Source organism: Plectropomus leopardus, chromosome 13 (genome assembly GCF_008729295.1).
Source record: "Plectropomus leopardus isolate mb chromosome 13, YSFRI_Pleo_2.0, whole genome shotgun sequence".
Lineage (NCBI taxonomy): Eukaryota > Metazoa > Chordata > Actinopteri > Perciformes > Serranidae > Plectropomus > Plectropomus leopardus.
In genome coordinates, this window is record NC_056475.1 from 5844888 (window position 1) to 5868279 (window position 23392).

General features: G+C 40.1%; 1 protein-coding gene across 1 annotated transcript; it reads left to right on the top strand.

The window, feature by feature from the left end:
• The first annotated feature begins 997 nt into the window (after positions 1-997).
• On the top strand, positions 998-22518 carry LOC121952411 (protein sprouty homolog 3). The gene is made up of 2 exons (XM_042499074.1): positions 998-1852; positions 18512-22518. Exon 2 carries the CDS (start codon positions 18598-18600, stop codon positions 19510-19512), a length of 915 nt encoding a protein of 304 aa, XP_042355008.1. The 5' UTR covers positions 998-1852; positions 18512-18597; the 3' UTR covers positions 19513-22518.
• Positions 22519-23392: the final 874 nt, after the last annotated feature.

Genomic DNA, 23392 nt, shown 5'->3' on the forward strand with positions numbered 1-23392 from the left:
CACCACTATTCCGTTTTTCACGTATTTACAACTGTCTACATAATGCACTTGCTAACTTGATAGTAAGAAGTAAAACAATATTTCAGACACATGGAACATCAACACTTTAAAAGGTTTGGTGTCCAAAACTACAAAATAAAGAATGTTTCCTGAGGTCAAAGTGACCTCGGATGTTTGTGCCAAATTTGAAGAAATCCCCTTGGGGTGTTCTTGAGATATAGCATACACAATAATGAATAAGGGCAAAGTCACAGAAAACTTAAGCTTTGAGCACCAAAGTCTAACCAGTTCATTGTTCAGTCCAAGTGGATGTTTGTGCCAAAATTTGAAGAAATCCCATCAGGGCGATCTTGAGATATTGCATTCACAAGAATGGGACAGACATATTTACCTATGTACACACTGACAAACTGAAATCATAATGCCTCGGGCCACAAAAAAACACAAAAACAGAATTACAAAAATGGTCCAGACTGACCTGATTAAACTTAATATAATCTAGATATGTAAAGTGATCTATGGAGCACCAGCAGCACAAACTGAAATCAGCATCTCTCTGATGCATTGTCAAAAACAAAACTATTCCAACTCTAATAACTAATAACTTAACTAAATTCTATACAAAGGCAGCATACTTTGAGCATTTCTAATTTTGTTACTCATTGTATTAAGACAATAAAAACTGTCTACTCTATTCTTCAAATAAACCAAACTAACTTGATTAAATAATAGAAAATGACAGTATCATGTTTAGGTCATCTGTTGTCAACATTTGTTCCGGTAACACAAGGGCTTCTGCCTTGTCATCTTCATAAAGCACAACTGAACTGAATTGATTTCAGTGATGGGAGACGGGAGAGAGAAAGAGAGAGAGAGAGAGAGAGAGAGGAGGGGAGGAGGAGGGGTGACTGGAGTGTGTGTGTGTGTGAGTGTGTGAGAAAGAGAGAGAGAGAGAGAAAGTGCATCCAGCTCTCAGTCATTCATCTCTCGGGGAGAGGAGAGGAAACTACAACAGGACGGGAAAAGAGACAGACCTTGAACAGAAACAAAAGGAAGATTTCTTTTTAAAAGTTCTATGTTCAGTCTTCAGAAGCCTCTCACTTCAACCTGCAGCTGCAGTTTTCCTTTTTTTAATCATCATTTCTTTTTACACCCTGAAATATTGTCCTGCTACATCACATCGCTCCTTCTACTCTGCATGGAGATACTTCCCCTTCTTCTTCTCCTGCTGCAACTTAGGACACTTTTCTCTCTCTGAAAACTGCAGATTTAACAACTAATACGCCAAAACTGCCTGTTTTTGAAAGGATCCCTACATCAAAAGCCCCTCTTGCAACTTAAATATCCTTAATACTTGGACAGAGATAGTGGAGACCGTCAATGCAGCGTGCGTAAAAGGGACTGGTTGTTTTTTCGGGGAGGTGTAGGAGGAGGCGACTTCAGGAGGACGTACCGGGATCAGAGTGCTCCTGGAAGAGCTCCGGGAAGAGGAGGAAGAGGAGGAGGAGGAGGGTGCGTCACGTTGCGAGAGAGAGAGAGAGAGAGCATCCTCCCTACAAACACACACCCTTAAGACAACAGAGCTACAGTAATCTTATAAAATTTCTGGGAAAATCATTTAAGTATTTTAGCTAAATAACCTCTTGCAGTATCATAAAGTAAAATTAAAACATCACAAAAAAAATTGCAAAAGTAAATACAGCTCAAGTTAAATTTACCGAGTTGTATAGACATACTACAAGTAATCAAAAGGTATATTATAGGAATACTATAGTTTATTAGTCAGAGGCACACACGGACACCCAGGACGCCCCAGCACGCCGCCGCAGAATGGATCTCCCACCAATCAGAGGTAATCATAAATTCATCCTGTCGCAATCCGATCTGCTGATGAACTATTGATGATTTGCGTGACCTTGGAATGAAAAAGTTCCTTAGGGAATTTTTTTATGGTATAAGGAATTATTCAAAAGGTTTGAGTGTCTTTGCAAACAGCAATTCTATCTTGAAATAGGATTTTAGTTCAGCTTTTTTACTTAATATATAGGTCGCGGATGTGGGGGTTCTACAGATTTCCCTGCAGAAAGAAAAACTTAAAACTGCAGAGATTTTAAGGGAATATGATAAAGAGACATTAAGTATGGCTCTATATTCTACAAGGCATGCAAAAAAAAAAATTAAATAAACAGGCGATTCATGGCTCTAAAAACTTTGTGGAAGCCAATTGCATGGACAGTTCCAACAGGATTGACTGGGCGTTTGTAATTTTGGAATCCACAAATATTTGCACATACAAAAAGTTATGCCCTATTTTTGTGCAACATTGCTAAAGATTTGTGGTAATTTCTTACCTTAAGAGTGGGATAAAGTTGTTTCTTTCTTTACTGAAAAGAAATTAGAAAAATATCTTGTAAGATCAAGCTGAGATGGACGTACAAGTCCAAACTCACAAGATCTGGAAACACAAAAGTGTGCAGAAGAGGACCACCTGGTTTATTAACTGAACAGGTAATCCCAGGTCATTCCTTAATGTTTTCACCTCCCAAATCTTCTGCAGGCAAGACGAGTAGAAAGGTGACTTTTGATTATGGTAGCCAAATTGACTGTGTGACGAGTGCGGCTAGTGACGACTTGTACAAATGCTTTAAATCATAAACTGATATATATTTCTTCCCCTGCCTGGGTTTCCACCTCATGTATAGTGGCTGTTGGGTGGGGAAATATTCAGGGAAGGATGGGTTTGTAATCGTGTGAACTGGAACCTCCCTCACCCCTGGTGGACAGATTGGTCCAAGCTATCGTTTTATTATCGGTGAAGGTGAATTAGTCACGTTCTGCACAGTCACATGCAATTCATGTTTTTAATGACTTCTGGAGAAAGTTCGTCAACTTTGAGAAAAGTCACATGACACATTTCTGCCAGAGTGAAATAATCATTTTTAGTGATTGTTTGACTGCATGTTAAAATTAGTCTTCTGTGTTTTAGCAGTTGCTGTGTGTGTGTGTGTGTGTGTGTGTGTGTGTGTGTGTGTGTGTGTGTGTGTGTGTGAGTGTTATGGGGACATGTGGGGTTGGGATTGATTGTCCTCAAGGTCGGATGCAGAATGTCAATACCCATCTCCGCTGGGGTGGGACTGGAGAGGGGCGGGTGGAGGAGCAAATGATGGGGCGGAATGATGGGGGGAGGGAGAGAGAGAAAGAAAGTGAATGGGATGAGAGGAGTGGTATTGTTAGGCAGAGGGACTGACCATGGATGGATGGATGGATGGATGGGAGGGGACAGTATGCGTGGAGCAGAGGAACATGGCGGATAGATGAACGAATGATGAAATGGATGCATGGTTAGATGGATGTGGGGGGACGGAGGAATGAATTGAGATGGGGGGATGTTTATGCCACAGCAGAGGAGCTAATGCACTGACTAATGTGCTATAGAACCACAAACTTTGTGGAAAGAGAGAGAAAAGATTCATAGTTAAAGTACTTTGTAAAAAAAAACAGAAAAGCCTGGACTTTCAACTCATTTTATACCTTATGTCTTAAAGTGTAGTCCCTCCAAAGGCCACTAGATGTCACAAGGAAAAAAACAGGATTGTATTTAAGGGGGCGGGGGGGGGGGAAAAGTCACTCTGTAGCAAAGTTCACACTGTTAACCTTATGCATTTTTTTTTTTTGCTGTTTACCTGACTTTTTAAATGTTGTCAATATCAGATTCCAGCATGAACTGGTCCTGAACTGACCTGCATGCACAGAAGAACAATAAATAAGAAGTGACATGCAGCACACTTTCACATGGAAGTAAACATGGAGGAAACTTATGTCAGGGTTTACAGTTTCATGTATGAGTTGATATGCAGTGGAAGCAAGCAAATTCATGAGCAGGTGACACTGATAATAAAAAAAGCCAAATCTCTAATTATGTTTTTTGTTTGCGCTGCTATGAAAAGCAAAACAGATCTGCATCACAATATGACCAAAATAAATAAATAAATGAGCTTTGAACAACTTTTGCTTCAGTCTGAACGTAGCCTTTGGGTACAAATTAAATTCACTGTTTTCCTATTACAAGTGATCAGCAGTTGATCAATTAGCCAATTTTTAAATAATATTTGGCAACTATTTTAAAAATTACACAACTGTTGAAGTCACTTGCCAAGCAAAAGATCAAGACTCTGAGAAAAGTGAGATTTTCATGCAAAGTTGTGAATTTGTGTCAAACTTACGATTATGTGATGGAGGACAGCTCCTCCTAATATAATGGAAACTATTGGGACTAAACAGCAAAAACAAGTAGTATCGTAAGTAGTATTATTCAGACTGATTTAGAACATCTGAAGAATTAAATTTCAAATCCAGGTGGTCAACAGTTCTGACTTCAAGTTTCAGCTCTAGTGTACAGCAACAACAAAAAAAAGCAACAAATATGTGCTTATAATGTTAACTGAAAGTTGGGTTTCACAATGATATCTGGAGCATTAATGTTTGTGTTTTGTATGTGTATGAGCGATGACATTTTAATTTGCTTTACAAAAAATAATCACTAAAGTAGAAGTTGAAAGCCTCACCTCTCTTTAAAAAAAACAAACAAAAACTGTTCAATTTAAACACAATCAACTGACAATTGGACAGGAAGCTACAATATTTAACAAATGATGGAACTACAGAGACAGATGTTGCCAACAGTTACTCATTCATGGAAAGCAAACTGAAAAGCCAACATAGGTCAAACACCACTTGATGAATAAACGAGGGAGCAAATCATGCTCATCTAAAATTTCAGGAACTTGCATCACACTCCCACTGTTGCCAAACTCTGACCTTGCAGGATGCAGCCTGCTCTCCCAAAAGCTCCTGTAATGACAGTTGCTTTTTGTCTCTTTGGACAGAAAGTGAGAGGAATATTTTTTTCTGACACAAAAGAAATTGGAGAAGCTAATTAAAGTCAACTTTTCAAAAACTTTAACACCAAAGGGCAGTGGCAACAGTGTTGTCAGAACTATGGCAATCACTGTTCTGTAAATGTTCAGTGCCTCCACTCGGCCAGTCACTTGCTATTTCATTACCAGCATACCATCATTCCCTTAACACTGCATATGGAAAAGTCATTTACATAAACTCTTTGGAAAGATACCCTGCACTGACCCAGATTCAGTTAGAAAGGTAACTTTTTTTTTTATTGAAATCTTCAATTTTAACTACAGTTGAAACCAAAACTTAAACATAAATATATCAGCCTGAAAATTGCAGTTTGTGCTGCTATCACAAAATTCAAAGTGGAGGTAAAGCACTGCCAACACATTCCCATCCCAAGTCATAATGTATTGCCGCATTAATGTGGACCTGTGCGTCTACATATCACGCTTTAGGTATCAATCGTGCAATAACATGCTGCATCTGACTGACTGCATTCGCAGCTGATGCCATCCAGCAGTGTATCATATAGGTGCGAAAGGTGGCTTTTGGTGCCTGGCTCTTGCGCCGAAATCACTGCAAAAGCTGCAGCATTTGACAACATCAGAAAGAGAACAGGCTTGTACTACAGAGTGAACGTTACAAAAAGTCTTTCCAAGAATAAGAGATTTGATTCTCTGCCTGAACCTGATTAAGCCAGACCCGAAACGCTGGGCTCAGGACGGGTCACAATTTCTTAACTTACTTATTCACTTATTCCCAGACTGTTGAGCTTTCAATAAATGCACCCAGTGGTCAAACATGTGCACTACTGTACGTGTAACCACACCCAAAACTGATGTTGCCGGGTCCTGGAATACAGTTGTACATCACTGCAGCCAGGTGGGAAGTTAAACCAGAGATACTTAGTAAAATTCAGATTTTAATTCAAATTTTAAGCTGCTTTTTAACCCTTTGAAACCTGAGCAAATTGACTTGATAATTACCAAAAACATGGGAAGAAGGCAGAAATTACCCCGAAATTAGCAAGAAATTATTATGACAAATACCTGAAAATTAGTAAGAAGAAACGAGGAAAAAAAGGGAACAAAAAGTAAAAACAGCAAAATGACTCGGAAAAGGTCTTTAAAAAATAATTTTCTAAATCTACTTATTTCTTGAAATTTATTGAACATTGCTTAAAAATAAACTGTATTGAACATTTCTTACCAAGTTGGTTATTGCCCTTTTTCCTCATGTTTTGGGATGTTTGAAAGAGATTGCACCAATTTGTTTAGGGTTCAAAGCTTTAAATAATTGTGAAATTCTTCTGAAAACAGTAAAAGAAAAGTGATGTTGCTCCAGGTTTTAAAGGGTTAAATAAAAAACATTGACAATAATTTCTGAAAAACAGTCTGGTGAGAAGGTTATTTTTTCTTTTCCAAGCAGTGAGAAAAGACCTTGAAGACAAGATCCAGTACAACCTTTGTGCGACTGAACAGCTGCAGCTATTCCATTAGAATTATTACTTCATGATTTAGCTTGACAACTCAACAGAATTGTTAAGTGACAATCTGGAGTTTATCGATCTGTGTAAATATGTCGTCAAATAATAAAAGAGCCGATACTCCTCACGCTTTCCTTTTCTTGTTTTGACATTCTCCATCTCTCTCCACACATCTGGCTCCACCACTTTCATTTAAGTCATTATTAATCTCACCATCCCTCATTCATTCACTGCCTCTTTCCTTCCTCTTTTCCTCCGTCCCCTCTCGTTCTCCCCTCCTCTCTCCCCCCTGCCTGGACTTGCTGGTCGGCAGTGTCTATTTCAGTCTTTCCGTTGGGGTCAGATTCGGCACATCCGGTATCTCATCCAGTTTATTGTCATTCAATCCTGCTGTGCTCCCAGAGGGCATCAGGAGGAGGACCCCTGGGTCTTAGTGCCTGACGGGCCCCATACACGCACACACAGTCACACACTCAGAAAATCTGGCAGCTCTAAATGCTTTGACCCTGAGAATCTGCTGGTTTTAATGTATTTACACAGGAAAAAAGTGATATTTCCTCCATGTACCAGAAGTTTAACAGAGACAATATTTTGATTCCTTCTTGGATTCATTAGATCAGAATCTGACAATCTGACAAACAATCATCCTGACCTGACGGAGACTCAAAAGGGTCAAAATGTTGTCTCTGTTGAACGTTTGTGACATGGAGTTAGTGTGCAGGTGTTTCTTTTTCTTTGTTTTCTGATAGCCTTGCACCTATGGGTTGTGTGCATAATAACTCCCTTTTAAATGTTCGTATAAACATGTTATTTCGCAATATTTCTTCTTTTACACTGTTGTTAAAGCTCTTTGTGAGGACTTCACACACTAGTGACACACTTGTCAGACTTTGCAACTACATTTACAACGTCTATTACTCCTGTTACACTTTTAATGGCATTAGACAGCAAACAGACATATTTTTTAAACACTAAATCAAAAATACACAACTTTGGATTTGTAAAGCTACAACAAACGATGACGAGTACAAACCTGAAGTGGAACTATGGGGCGCAATGCTTTTGAAGTGGTCATGGATCCATTTTGTTTCTAAAAAACAGAGCCTGGACCCAGCTCCAGGGGCAAAGGGGGTCCAAGTGATCTCTAGTCTGATTCGGTTGGGTAGGGTCCTGTTCTTTTGCCGTAGGTCTTTGGAGTGGTCTGTGTTAAGGGTGGGTTGTGGTCTTTTATGCTAGGACTCTGGAAATACAAACTATGTTTTGTGTTTTGCTTGTCACAGTGATTGGCACATCTAGGTGATTGTCTCAAATGTGCAGTCGCATTTTGGATGTGTTTCCATTCATACACCCTACAACGGTGGTGCAATGCTGACATACTGTCAGTGTCTTATACAAAACTCTCTCTCCGCTTAGCTAAAAAGAAACTTCCAGCTCCAGTCTTTCATTTGCACTTGTCATAGTGTGACTGACTTATACACTAATAGGCTTGTAATGCTAACCTCAGCACATTTAGCTAACTGTGCATAGCAAACAAATCAGTGCATAATTCTCACTTGTGAACTTTGGTTCAGCTTTTCGTGCATTAATCGACATACCGTGTATCCTGCATGATTGGACAGTGACCCCTGTACCGTGCCATGAATACATGAACCACTACAACCCAACTCCGTTTTTTTGCACATGAGCTTGCGTAGGTTCTTCACTGGTCTGTTTCAGAGCATATCGAAAATGTTGGACCCAGTAAGATGTCTAGTTCTTAGCATTCTGAAATATTTTTGGCAAAATTTATACAGCATGCTCTAGTTTTATCGATAGGAAAAGAACGTGGGTATCGGACTACTCTGCAAAACCCCAAATTACCCTCAATGGTAACATTTTTCACTACCAGTGCTGATGTAAATAAAGTTTTTGCTTTTTGCAAGTTGTGCATTCCAACATTAAGCTCATTGAAAAATGGTGGTCATGGCAAATAAGCTATGGTTATTGGCCGGAAACTAAATAGATAATGTTTGGAAGATTGTGGTTGCAGTTATTTATATGTAATATTTAAACACTCAGTACTGATGTTTTAACACCAGCAGTAGTAATAGTAGTAGTAGTAATGCTCACATCAGGATCAGAATTTGCATACAATAATATCTCTTATCTAAATAGGTTAATAGGGACAGAACTGAAGGTCTCAGGCTCATTTCAGATGCCCAATTATGTGCAAAGTCCATCCATCACAATATTTTTGGCTTGGCTACTGATCCAGATATTCTTTAGAGTCATTTTTTTATGCGGTTTATTTTGGAGGCATGATGTTCTCATGGCAGTTTCACACGGCATCGCTATGGCGCTCAGCTGAGAATCCCACCTGCATTGATCTGCTGCCGAAAACTAAATACAGAAAAGCAGCTGGTACCAAAAGTGAGTTGAGCGGTCCGAACCATGCAGTGGAAATAAGGCATTAGTGGGAGTGGAGTTGCACTGGAGGAGCTTTGATTCATGACCTGCACCCCTGCCTGGTGTTGTTGGACAGCTTTTCCTGCGGTCAGAACTTTTTGTCTCCCTGAATGCACATAGATTAAATATTTATCTTTTTTAAAAAAAGATACATTTTCCAAAACGTATTGTTTTAAAGTACTTGTTGGGTTATTCAGTTGCTGTGATGGTTATTGCTGCCAAGTCTTATTTCTTATAACAAACTTCCAATGCGCTCCTTAAAGAATAATACTTCGGAGAGAAAGAGAGACAAAAAGACCAAAAAGCAGTGAGGAGCAAGAGACATAAAGGGAGTGAAGGACAGCAGAAGATGGATGAAAGTGGAGAGTGAAGGGAGGCGGTGAAGGTGATGCGAGGGGAGGAGAGGATAGGGAGAGAAATGAGAGGAAGGGAGGAGAGAGGAGACGACGACAGGAAAGAAGTAGAGAGGGCAACCCCTCCTCATTCCAAGGCAAAGGGTCACTGCAGTCAGTTTTAAAATAGCCTGAAACCATGATGTCACTGGTGAGAGATGCAGTGATGCTCTGTCCATTAAACTAAAATCGACCATCGGCAGGTTGAGTCCAGACTCAGCGGAAGTTAGGGAGACGAGAGATCAGCACAGCTTATAGGTTGCTGTTAACTCTTGAATAGGAAGCTTTGGACCTGAAAATGAAATTTGTACTTAAAAAGGGCACAGCTTTTTAGTCAGCTACAGAACAGCACTATCAGAAGACCATAAATAAGCTCATGAATGTCGCAAAACACTCCACCAAGTAACAAATACATGTGTTTGCTGTTTTTTAGCTCCAGTTCATTTAAGTATTTAAGCTCATGTTTGAATAATAATATACAACATCTACATACAGATAGGCTAATTATACTGCTAAGCAAAACATTCTAATTTTATATTATGTTGTTGCTTTTATAGTTTCTGCTTAATTTGACACAGGTAGAGGAGCAACTGGATATAGTTAGAATGAGAAAATTATAAAGATAGAGGGAAATAACAGGGTTTCTGTTGGGTTCACTGAGTTAAATTTCAAGCTTTCAGACTTTTTTAAAACACAGAGAATGATATTTAATTCAGTTTCATTTCCCAGCCAAGTATTTATTACATTTTCACTGTAAAATCTGACAAGTTTATTTTACTTAAAAAAAAGATTGCCTTGAAAAGGGAAATCTAATAAAGCTATTATTGTAAAGATGTACATGCACTGTTGCTGCAATCCCACCTTTAGTTTCAGCCTTAGCAATATCGTCATTGGGGGGAACCAAATCTGCTGGGGTTGAGCCATGTTCTGCTGCATTGACAAACTACATGCAGAACTCTATTTAATGCAGAAATTATACTAAAACTGATGGTAATAATAATAATGGCTTTTTTCAGTTTAGTTTAGTTTGTTTTATTTGGAAATAATTTGTTCAGACAGTGATTTGTAGTTGCCTATTGTATAACAAATTTTTTTGGTTTATATTTATGGTTTATATTGGGGGGTATTTCAACATTGGAGGAATTTATATAATAATTATGTCAGCAAGCACTCAGATACTTTTTTCATTAATGACTTTTTAATACTCAGGCCTCTTTTTAGGGAAACTAAATTGAGTGATTTAGTCCTTACTTGTAAGTTACAGTGCAGACAGAAGCCTCAGTTCAAACCTGGCAGTGTAAATGGTGATTGGGCAGCAGAGACAGTGAGTGTATACAGTGTGTGTTTTTGTGGAACAGAGTGATGGAGTGTGTATCTGTGTGTGTGTGTGTGTGTGTGTGTGTGTGTGTGTGTGTGTGTGTGTCAGGGCAGAGGCTCAGTCATGACTGATACTCCCTCAGCACAAAGGTCCATCCTCAGGTTACCACTGACGGCCTCTTGAAACACCAGCTCTCTCTCTCTCTGTGACTGTTTCTCTCTCTTAGTTTGGATCGCTTCACTGACATTCATCTTTTCATTTTTACACAATGCAATCTTTAGGAAATCATCACAGAGGGAAAGACACTCATAAATCTAAAACTTGTTTTTTTTTAAATGTGATGATGCTGTTGAGCACCAGTTAAAGAGAGAGACACACACAGAGGACGGATCCTGTCTCCTCTGAGCCAGATGGATTATCTAACAAAATAAAACACTCACTGTCAGCCATGTTGGTTCAGTTTTATTCATAAACCTGCTTCCCCTGAACCACCTTTGCATCTGTGGGAGCATCAATGCTGAGGAATGTACTGCATGTGATATGAATGCAGATTAAAATAAACTGGTGGAAAAGATGACTCCAAAATGTACCAGAAGAGCTATTGAGGATTACTGAACTGACCTATCTATTAAACTCTGACCCAGGAACCCAAACAGCAAAAAAGGGTCTGTCAGTACATTTACACAACGTTAGAAAAAGTAGAATTATTGCTATGTTAGTCCAACTGAAACCATACAAAATCAAATTTCTAGAAGTCAGATTATCACACTCAGATAAGAGTTAGAGGTTGATTTACTCACTCATGTAGACATGTCAACTGGACCTGTGCTGGGTTTTGACCCAGAAGTCAAGAAAATTCATAAATTCATAAAAGAAAGCTGAGAAAATCAAAAAAAGAAGAAGGGAAAAAAAAACAAGACGAATGTACAAAGTAAAGTGTAGAGTACATACAAAACATGTAACCTGGTGCCACTTGCTTAATTGTTTGGTATGTGATGGACAAAAGGTCCAATAGCAACTAGCTGAAAGGGGGCATATTGCCAGGCGGGCATACTTTGATCAATGAATCAATTCTCCCCCGATGCTTGTATACTGGGACAAGGACAGTAGCCCATCTGAACGTCCTAAATAAGCTTTAATTTAACTGTGCATGTAAACATACTAAGTGACTCTTGGTCTTCTGTAATAGAGGTGCTGGAGCGTTTTGCATATCTGTGCCCATCGGGCCCATTGTTTGATAATCTGCTTGTGAGAAGACCAATTTTTTTTTGACAAAAATTTGTTGTTTAGAAAAATTTTGTTATTATGGAAAAAAGTGTTTTGCTTTGAGTCAAACTTTATTGTCAGAGTTATCTCTACCTCTTATAGCAGAAACACAACCAGCACTTTTTCAGGTGTAACGGAGCAAGGGTGGTTTGGGGAAAAAAAAAAAGAAAAAACCTGCATTTACAAATAGCAGACTTTTAGATCAAATATTCTCTGATTTAAATCAGAAAATTGGCCACCAACATTTCAAATAGTGGATTGCATAGTATTTGAGGAAAAACTTGTTACAGGGGCCATATTTGGTAAAGGGGGTGGGGCTATAGAGGAGCGAGGGGTGGCTCCGATGCATAGACTGTAGTAACACCTCACAGACAGCCTGTCACTCAAAACCACCACACACTTAATTATGCATAAAGTTAAGCCTTAATAACATTTAAATAGGTGAGATATAGTATATAGCGTGCATGAATGAGGAAACTGGATCAGAACCATTTTTTGTACCAGGCTGTAAAAATGTCTGCTGTAAAGTTGAGAATTTGGGAATAGTGTGACACCATTGCTTAGACTTCATCCCTTTGCACACGCACATGAGAAACAAAACAAACTCACAAAAAACTCGCTCCACAGGGAACCTTTAACACACGTGACATAAAAACACACACTACCCTCAGCTCCACTGGTAATATGAGAGGGAAGGGTGCTGCCCGCTCCGCCCTCCACCATCCTCTGACAGACACACACACACACACACACACACACACACACACACACAGAGCTCTCATCCCAGCTGTTGTTGCCAGAGGATTGATAACAGACACTCCCCAGCAGAGCCAGACTGAGCATCATTACCCAAAACAACTGTGGCAGTCGGCACAGCCAATCAGTGGAGCCAATTCAGGTACTGGGGCTGACATCGGAGCCAATGAGACAGATGTTGACTTCCTTCCCAGTTCTTGCTAGAAATAGTGTTTTAAAAAATGTATAAAATAGTCAGTATTTCTCAAGTTGGTATCTTGTGGGAAAATTTAGTTTGAATTTACACAGCCCAAGAAAATGTTGGCATTGTAAATTTCTGCAAACTACAAATCCGTTACATTTGCATGTTTTATACATATAGTATCAATGTTTCTAGTGATGTTGTAAATAGGCTGAGTAAGGTGAGATGCCTGCGAATCTGCAGACCAATGCTCCAGACCATCAGTCGCTGCTGTTTTTCTGCCAGGGATAGTCGTATAAAAATGCCTTTTTTTAACTGAGACATCTCTGAGTTTCCAGCAGAGATTCTGACCCGAGGTACAGTTATTTCGAGCTAAAACATGACCTTTTCCTAAACCTAACCAAGTTTCAGAGTATTAACTTAAAAATAATGTGTAAATGTAAGCTATCTGTAGTTTGCAGAAACGAACAATGCCAACTTTTTATTTGCTTTGTTAATCTTAATTTAACCAGCATAGATGGATTATTTTTGTTAATTTTAGACATTTTTTTTATGTTAAAAAGTTTTTAAAAAAGATTTGTTTCCATAACTCCAGATGATGCCAGAACAAAAGTCCACAATCCAAAGTTATTCAGTTTACAGTAATAAAGAACAAACTAAAGATGCTGATCATTACGTTTAATAAGTGAAACCAGTCGATTTACAAGTGACAAAACTGTTTTTGAATTTTTGGATGATCAGTTTATCAGTTTATTGTTTCAACACTCTCTTTTAGATGACTTTAGACTTGAGGTAAACCATAACGTTTTTTTTTCCTATCCAAGGCGCCGTAGTCTCTATCATTTTTGTACATGACTTGCATTATTTGTGCCGCAATTGGGGGAGTTGGCTCAACCAGTCAGTAAATATGAGGTCATGGAAATGCACGGCAGGCCTCTTCTTTTTAACAATTAGATGGTCTGATAGGCGGGCAGAGTATGAGCGAGCCGCGGCCACCGCTCTGCCTGATGAGATTAGTCACCAGGACTTCTCCTCTCTCCTCCGACTAATTTGAAAATGCATCCTCATCTAACCAACCTGGGCCTTCTTATCTGCTCCTTTATAGCTGGACCTCTGGAAGGAGGACAGATACAGAGAGACGCTAGAGGGGAGAGCACCTTCATGCTCAGGCTTTGTTGAAAAAAAAAAAAAAGACTCTCCTTGGAAAGACTGGAGGACAGGAAGAGAGTTTTTGGTTTGTTTTATTTTTGTTTTTACAATCTGGCTTGCTAATCACCTCTCCTTCCCTTCCAGTGATGGATTGCCATTCTTGGGTTTCATCCACGTCCCCCATCCCTTCTGTTAGCTGCTCTCTTATTGCTTTTGCACTCCATTTTCCTGAGGCCACTTGTTTGTCTGTTTTTCTACTCTCTGTAATTAACTGTGTTGCTGCACATTGCAGTGCAACAATACGATGTGATTGATAATCGATTGACATTTTCAGTGACATTTGACATATTTTACACAATTCTGTAGCAAGAAGTGATCCTGAGCAAAAAAAGTGTAGTGTTTGATTTGATGTCACACTGAACCGTTAATCAGTTAATTTCACAGCTGAAACGATTATTGAATTAATCGATTAGAGAGAGAGAAGCTGATCAATTTTGAAAGTTGATTATCCCTTAAATATTTTTTTCTATGCAATGCTTGCACCGTTTTTTTGTTTTCTAGTAAAAGAATTATATATTTTAGGCCTGTTTGTTTGACAAAACAAGCAATTTGAACTTGTACTCTGGGAAACTGTAATTTTTCAACAATTTTTTCACGTTATAGACCAAAATGATTTCTTGAAGAGTCAATTAAGAGTAAATTAATAGTACACAATGCCAACAAACATTAGCTGCAGCCCTGATATGAACCAACACCACTGATAGTGAACATCAATGCTGTTGCTGCTGAATTGATGTCCCGGCATGCACAGGGCAAGAACACACCCGGCTGGATGTTATGAGGACAAAAACAGACTGTGACTGCCGAGCACTGTGATGTCATCTTTGGATTTTAGGTTAATAATTGATTTTTGGTTTCTGCCTCTGCCCAGCAACTGCTCACAGGGTTCCTGCTATATGTGCAAACTACACACATCTTCCCCTGTTTTACATTCCACAATAAAAAAAAGGTGGGATTTTTCTTTTCTGTAAAGGGGGTGGAACAAAGAACTCCCACACCCTGTCTGCTAAACATGCAATAATAAGAAAAGTTTTAGAAGAAGAAAACAAGGAACAAGCTTGGAGATGCATGCAAACATCTTCTTTTCAAAAACATGGTTTCTCTTTCAGTTTTAAACCCGTACTGACAGAAAGTTAAAGAAGTATTTCACTGATACCACAAGAGTCCTCTCATAAAACTAGGCTGTCTCTGCAGTAGAAAGATGCAAATACTTTTGAAATTGGTGCTAAATGATGAGAAAAAACTTAGAAAAAGGATGCTTTTGCTCAAGAGGTACAAAACCTACAACTACCAGAGTGCAAAAACAATGCATAGTGCATAGTGACCCTCCCTTACTTATAACACCCATCTTAGATCTGCAGACACATTTTCAGGTACTTTTGCAGAACAATAATCCAATCTTAAAAGGAAGCATGAAAACAAATGACTTGCTAAGACCAAGCAGAGAAACACAAAGGTCAGATTGTTGAAAAGAAACTACTTTGTATAACATCCATCTATGTCTGAAAGCACACGTGTTTATGGCTGTTCAGAATAGTCACACTCAAAGTTTGAGAGGGAAATTTGAATGACTCCTTCTTTCTCACATCCACACACCTGGCCAATCACTGGGTGTGAATGTCGAATTGTCATTTTCTTAAAGTTACAAAAAATGTTTGATGAAAAGACAAAATGTTTTTTGTTGTTCTAGTAGGTCAGTGTAGATGTGAACTGCAAGAAAAATGATCCATAAAAATTTATCTGGGCAAAAAATCTTTGATACATTAACAGTGTATTATGGATTCACATGGACGTGGCCTGAGATGGTTATTTGCTGCCGCTTCCTCTTATCTCCCTCCTCCATCTAATCTCATGATCTGTGCTGCTTTAAATGCATTTCCATTTGGCCTCATTACTCTCTGAGAGGACCGGCACCATGTGAGGAGCAAGCCAGCTATCTCTCCCCCTTGGCCACTTGGCAAGACTGCAGTTTCTTTGTGTATGTACAGCTGAGCATGAGTGTGTGTGTGTGTGAGTGTGTGTGTGAGTGTGTGTTGGTCAGGGATAGTTCCTACTGTTTTTCATAGCACACACAAATACAAAAAAACACACAGTTCTGTCTTTTCATTCAGGGATCATGTGATGTCTGAGCAGGGAATCAAATCAGCTTCATATTCAACTAGACTTAGAGCTTTTATTGAATTTATTCTTTTTTGCTCATATATTTACTGCAGTTGAAGCAAATTTACATTCACCTCTTAAAGCATTTAGCTACAGTATTACAATGCACTATGATGCTACTTCATGCAGAGAGCAACCTCTGTATGTACCTTCGACTATTATTTTATTTCGTTTTTTTAACATATTGAAACCTTTAACCCCCTGAAACCTGAGCAAATTCGCTTCATCTCAAATCAACATGTCAGGCAATGAACAACTTCACACGAAATTACCCCAAATTAGCAAGGAATTAGTAAAAAGTGAAAAGAAAATTACCTGAAAATTGTAACAAAACAAATAAAAAATACAAAAGCTTGAAAAAGTGATAAAAATGTAAGTGTAAAACTTAAAATATATAATTCTGATTAAATAATTATTTTTTTATTATTATTATAATATTTTCTTCTGGACATCTCTTGTCAAATTGCTCATTGCCTTTTCAGCCATGTTTTCAGATCACACCAATTTGCTCAGGTCTCAAAAGGTCTAAATGAAAGATGTCCAAACGTAACACAAGAAACTGGTGTCGTCCAGGTTTCAATGGGTTAAACCAAATCTACTCAACACTGTAGATACACTAATGTACACGGTTTAATTACAATCAACTTTTACATCACGGTATACCTTGAAACCTGTATATTGCTGCAATTAGACTAGGAACCATGCACCTGTCAAGAGTTTTATTAATTATTATCAAAATACTGGAAAAATTCATCTCATCTTTTAGAAACATGTACCAGTTACTCCAGATAATAACACTTTTCAGTGGAACACAGTTCAAAAGGAAATACTCCAATAGTTTTTACTCAGAGTTTTTCAATGGTTTTTACTTCTTTAAATGGGCAGATATTGGTAACCAGTAAAGAAACCACGTCCTAGCATCTCTGTATGGCTCCAGCATTGATCTATGGCTGCTGCCTGGATGGTACCACAGACCACAACCAAGTAAACTTTATATGCATCAAATGATCTTCTAAAATACTGCACCTTTTCAATGAGATTTTGCTAAATGAGAACCATTAAACTAACTGTAACCATCCCATAGTAGCCAATCTGCTGATTTATAGACAGAATTAGTATTAAACCTGTGACTGTACAGTTCCTTTCTGGTCTTTCTAGCTGCTTGGTGACGCTGCCCGGCTCTCTGTCTGCAGGTGGGTTTCCTCCGTGGCAGCAGCAGCTGTGTTCAACAGATGCTAAATTACAGTGTGGACCTCATGGCTGTATCTCTCTGGCTCTGGCAGGCTAATAATAGCGTTAGCCTGAGCAGCGGAGAACCTCAGCGGTCATGATGACATGGCTGATGGTTGTGTGGATGCTGCGCTGCCAAAATCCATTTTTGATCAAGTGCCGCTTAAATATTGGGAAAGTAATAGGCTACTGTTTGCTGTATGTAATGTGGTATCCGCTCTCTGCCAATAATTTGTGATTTTTATGACACTTTAGTTGCCATATTCAGTACTTCTCAGAATGTAGTATGCTTTTTATTGCTCAATAAGCATATATAATGCTATAACTGGAGTTGGTGGCGCAAATCAATGACTCAATGAGTGTTTGGTCAGATGTTCTGTTTTGATTTTTTTTCACCTGTTTAAAGAAAAATAAGATTTTAAGTGGTAAACCTCTTTACGCACAGCGTTTGCGTAAGTCAGTGTTTGTGTGCTGTATTCTCAGAGCTCATCTGTCAGTCAAGCATAAGGCAGGACTATGATTTCTTCCTTTGGGTTTCCTGCTAATGCAGTTTGACGTTCTGTCGGTCATACTTCTTGGTGTCTAGCCATTGTGGCTTTGGAAAAAAATAGGAAAATCTTTTTCTGTTTTAGAGCATCAGTTCCCATGAACTGAGGATGTGTTTAGAACGGCAAATGGAAATCTTCTCATGGAACAGAGAACGGAGAAAAATTGCCCAAAATCCTCTTGTATCATGTCATTTCGAGTTAAAATAAATGCATGCATTTTTATATGAAAATGTTCTGGATTATAATTGCCAAACATTCACTGGATGTTGTATATTTTTTAACATTGAATAGCCTTGTTTTTTAGATTATTTGTCAGAACAGGCTATTTGAAGATGTGCATTTAAGCTGTAGAACCTTTCATATGTTTATGTAACTAAGTCATAAATTACAATGAATTTTCATCAAAACTTTGTGATAAACATGGTTATAAATATGACATAAGAGCGCTAGGTCTGAATTCTGAGAGAATTTGAAGGCTTTTAACAGCAATGTTTCAAATAGGTTGCTTTTCGGCTTTACTTAGTAGCTATGGTAAGATAAAAACCACACAAACAGCATTAATGTCATCATCACTAACCATTGTTGCTTCCTGTCTCTGTGTGTTTGCAGGTTTATCTGATGTGCCGTGAGCGTTGGGAGCACCTTGCCCCAGCCCCGGCCTGCAGCCCCGGTGCCACCCAGCCTGGCTCACCAGGATGGACCCTGCTCATTCTTTTAGGATGGAGCTAGATGGGCTGGACCTCCAGCAGGTCCCAGTGCTGTCGCTCGACCAGATACGTGCCATCCGGGCCAACAATGACTATGTGGAGAGGCCTGTGGCACTGGAACCGGCATCCCAGTCTGGATTTTTCTATGCCCATGATGACCGTTACCCTCATTATCCCCACTACCCCCAGCCTTCCTTCCACTCGGCCCTGCCCCGCAGCCAAAGTCAGCAGCAACATGCTCACATGTCCCACCTGAGCCGTTCCAGTACCATAAGCTCTTCCATGTCTCGGACCAGTGCCACCTCAGACCAGCGGCTACTGACGGGTTTGACACCATCTCACTCTGGCCTTGGTCCGGTGATCCGTTCTCAGCCTAAAGGAGAACTCAAGTCTGACACTTCCTTTGGAAAAGGCCTGACAGAGGACGAGGCTGAGGTGGGCCGTCATTTGTTCATCTGCGAGCGGTGTGGTCGCTGTAAGTGCCAAGAGTGCTGCGCCCCCCGCCGCCTGCCTTCCTGTTGGGCCTGCGGACAGCGCTGTCTGTGCTCCGCTGAAAGTGCCGTGGAGTATGGCACCTGCTTGTGCTGTGTTAAAGGCCTGTTCTACCACTGCTCTGCCCAGGATGACGAGGATAACTGTGCTGACCGGCCATGCTCTTGCGCTCCAGCCCACGCCTGTGCCCGCTGGGGCACCATGGGGCTGCTGGCGCTCTGCCTGCCCTGCCTCTGCTGCTACCCCCCTGCCAGGCTGTGCCTTGCCATGTGCCAGTGTGCCCACGACCGCACCACGCGCCCCGGCTGCAGGTGCAGTAACACCAACACTGTGTGCCGCAAGATTTCAGCCTCTAACCCTAACCCTGGTCATCCCTCGCTCCGCAGCAAGGCCTTAGAGAAGCCGTTATGACAGGCCTGGAAGGGGGCCAGGTAAATACATTTCCCCTAAGCCGTCGCCAAAGCAACGCTGTCGCCAATCAACAGTGCCACAGCTAAAATTGTGACGGCAATGCCATTGTGATCCATCTACCTACATACGAAAAGCCAACCAACCCACCAACCCACCGTGAAGTGTTGTTCACCTAATGTACCTTGAATTTACTTCATCTCCAGCTCAGGAGGGACCAAAGCTTTACTGTGCCTGTTCATGTTGGAGACTTAATGCCTAAAAACAAATCTCAGCCTGAAGAAGATGCTGTCGTGCTTTGCTGGACTGCCCTTCAACCTTAACCAAGACATCCAGACAGGAACCGCCTCTCTCTGCATTCTGTGGTGCAATGTGGACGTATTTGAATCTATTTATTTACTGTTGACCCTCCTTCCTCCCCACCCTCTGCAAAGAGAATGCACAGAGCACTGAGATGGGCGATGGCCCAAATCAGGAAGGAAAGATGCCTGTGGCGATGTGTACGGTCTATGCCAACAGAGTTTCTGTCCTCTAAAAAATGAGAATCAGGAGACGCATGGGAGATCAAGGACTTAGACCACAGTGACATTCAGAAAACTCCACAAAAGGTTGAAGATGAATGCATGAAGAAACCAACGGTGTGCCTCGGTGCATATCTGACTGGGACTTTTAGCAAAGCACCAAGGCATTAAGTGAGAACAAAAACACTTGTAACACATCTGTAACAACAGTTTGACACCAAAAAAAGGGACCATGCACTGTATGAACTGAGTGAATTTCAATGCTATTAAGCTCATTTGTAAAGGAAAAGCACTGTGAGGTAGATGGACAATGTTTTCCCCATCAGCCAAGAGCTGAATGGGGGATTATTTAACCAGAGGGAGGGTGCATCCATTGTCATCAGGCAGCGTGTGTGTGTGGGTGTGTGTGTCTGTGTGTCCTCCTACTGTTCAACAACCTGTGTATGTAGAAGCGGTGTGTATGTTGTTTTGTCAGCATAAGAAGCCTCCTTTGTCTTATTTTTAGCAGTGCTGCTTCAGTGGAGCTCTGAGAGTCTGGTCGGGTTTCCTCCCGAAGTCAGCCTGTCGCCAAACCTCCCTCCTCTGACCGACCTCCTTCACTGCCCCCACCTCCATCCTTCTCTCCTCCTCCTCTGCTCCACCAAATCCACTCATCCTCGAATCAAATGCTTTTTTCTCTGGGCCATCTTTGTGTGTCACTTTCATTCAGACAGTCGGTTGGTACCTTTATCCTGAATCACTTAATATGGAAAAGCAATAGATTCACAATCGTAACACAAATCCTGACACCATGGAAGTTCAAAGATAACATTTGCACAAAGCTTCACTACTTGAAAAAGTTATTTTGCTTCAATGAAATTATACTAGGGAAACTAAGCAAAATGCTAAGTTTCCCACCATTCCTACCAAACTTCAGCCAAATTGTCCAAATTTGTAGAAATATTTGGTTATTTCAGTTATTTCCATCATCTTGCTACAGTATGCAACAAGCTATGTTGCACCTCTGCCTGTTCACAGTCATCACAGCTGTATGAGGTAGCAGTAGCAGCCGCTTTTCAAAATGCTTTTTTGGGGGGTGGATGCTCTTATAGGTTGTCAGGGCGATTGCAGTGGGATGGTGAGAAAGCAGCTGTTATTCACAAGAGATGCTCTGCTTTCGTGAGGCATGCTCTTGCAGGTCGATTGTAATAGTGATTGCTATGGTGGTTTGAAAGCAGATTTAAGTGTAATCCAACGTGACTTTTAGCACTGAAAGCAAGCTCCTATAGGTTTTGGGTGTTAGGTGAAGTCCAGAGGACTGCTAATCCAATAGGACCAAATAAAAGTCTGTTAATGCTCATGATACTGAAATTGAAAAAAATCAAAACAAGCTATTGATTTAATTGTCACGTTTTTTTGATTGTGGTGGAACTTGCCGCAACAACTCCAAGCAAACTAATTACCCTGCAATTGAGGTTAGCACAACACTCTGCTAGTTGGCCATTCTAAAATTGAAGTTGTGCGGCTTTGATGACCTTTGAGTATCCCAGCAGTCTGTCAGGGATGACCCCACCCATTCTCAGAAGCTCAAGTGGGGAAGATGCTTTGAGAATATGGCCTAAGAAACTTTATCAGCTTAACGAGACTTGACTCAGGTCTATCAAATAAGAAGTCCTTTAGGGCTGCTAGAGAGTCATATTTAGTTGCCCTCTACATACTGCTCTATAATGTGTTGCTTCCAGGACAGAAAATTCAAATCTTCCAGCAAGTGGCTCAAAAAGACAATTTTTTTTTTTTCTCTTTTGAAATTATAACACAAAAAGAAAAACAACCTAAACCAACCAGCGAAAGCCAGCTGACAAGAGGCGTCTATTTCCCACACACCCATATATCCCTCCTGCCTCATCCGTCTCTCCTCTTACGCTCAGAGGGCTAAAAGCCTCCAGTTCCTGGTCCACAGAGAGTTGATCAAACAGGCAATTAGCTTCATGATAGCTCTTAATGGGCCGGAGAAGAATGGAGCGTGGGAGGGAGGGAAGTGAGGGGACAGGATGAGTGGAGTTGTGGTGTTTGGCAGATGGACAGCTGATGGGGAGAGAGGGATGCTGGGAGGAAAGAGAAAAGGGAAAGGTTGGATAAAGGGCAAGAAAAGAGAAAGAGAGGATGTTGATGTTGGCGTTTGGTCAGATGGAGAAGATGCATGCTCGAAAAAAGTGAGCAATGTAACTTTTTTAGTTTTTTTCCCTTTGGTTGCTTCTGCTAAATTTATTCAGCACTTCAGGTACACAGATCAAATGTAATGTAAATGCAACAGTGCATGGCTTTTCTCGGAGTGAAAAGCTGATAAAAACAACACACACACACAGCTGTCAGGTGTATGAGTGTGTATGCATGTACATGTATTCAAGCGTGTGTTCATGTTTGGATCCATATGGGCTTTTCTCTGTGTGTGCGTGTCAGGGTGCATCACATAAGCACAGACACACACACACTGACCTGATTTGTTAAATCTTACTTTGCTATATTTTTATATGTAAATATGGGCTAATAACTGTATAACTATTTTTATTCTGCTTTATTTTGTTTCTATGAGAGTGATATTATTATGGCCGTCTTCCACAATAGTGACTATTTACTTATTTACTGTCCACTTTTAAACAATTTAGGCACTTTTGGGGCAACTCTGAGAGCAAACGTTGAACATAAGAAAATGTTATTGCATTAATTCATAACCATGGCTCTGAGTATAGCTAAGCACGATGGCTTACTTTTGAACCTACCGAGACCTAAAACATCTTTAGCATTAAAAAGCTGAGCTCTTTTAATTCATCCCTTTTCTCTCTGCTGGCATGGAAGCAAACAAAAGTAGGATTTGTCTAGCAATTATTCTCAGATATGAAAAATCAGTGAAAATATAGCAACCTATATTTTTTAATTCAGGCATTTGGGTTTATTTCTCACCAGTATATTATCATGAAATAATACAAAAATAAGCAGGGCTCAGTAAAGAGTGAGATACATTTTTTTAGGGTATTACTGTTTGCTTTCAGTTTGTTGTCCCAAATGTTTCTGTGCTCATCACTGTTTCACTTTGATAGGCAGGTTGGCAACTGTGGAGGACACACGCAGTTTAAATATACCTTTTTTTCCTTTTAATGTTGCAACTTTCTCCACTTTAAAAAAACAAATTCTCACCCCCAACTCGATAATACAAATGCTTGGTCGGTGGCCCTTCATTTCAAAATATGGCGCACTAGGTACCCCTCCTGCATCAGGTTTGGACGTTCAGGGACAGTGTGTCAATTAACCCTTGTTACATAAATAATTTCTTTTCAAAACAGACTTCAATTTTCACAGGAATTGTACAATTTTCGCTCTCAAAT

What these genes read in the sequence shown, in the direction of transcription:
- LOC121952411 (XM_042499074.1), top strand. Translation starts at nt 18,598, where the DNA reads ATGGACCCTGCTCATTCTTTTAGGATGGAGCTAGATGGGCTGGACCTC.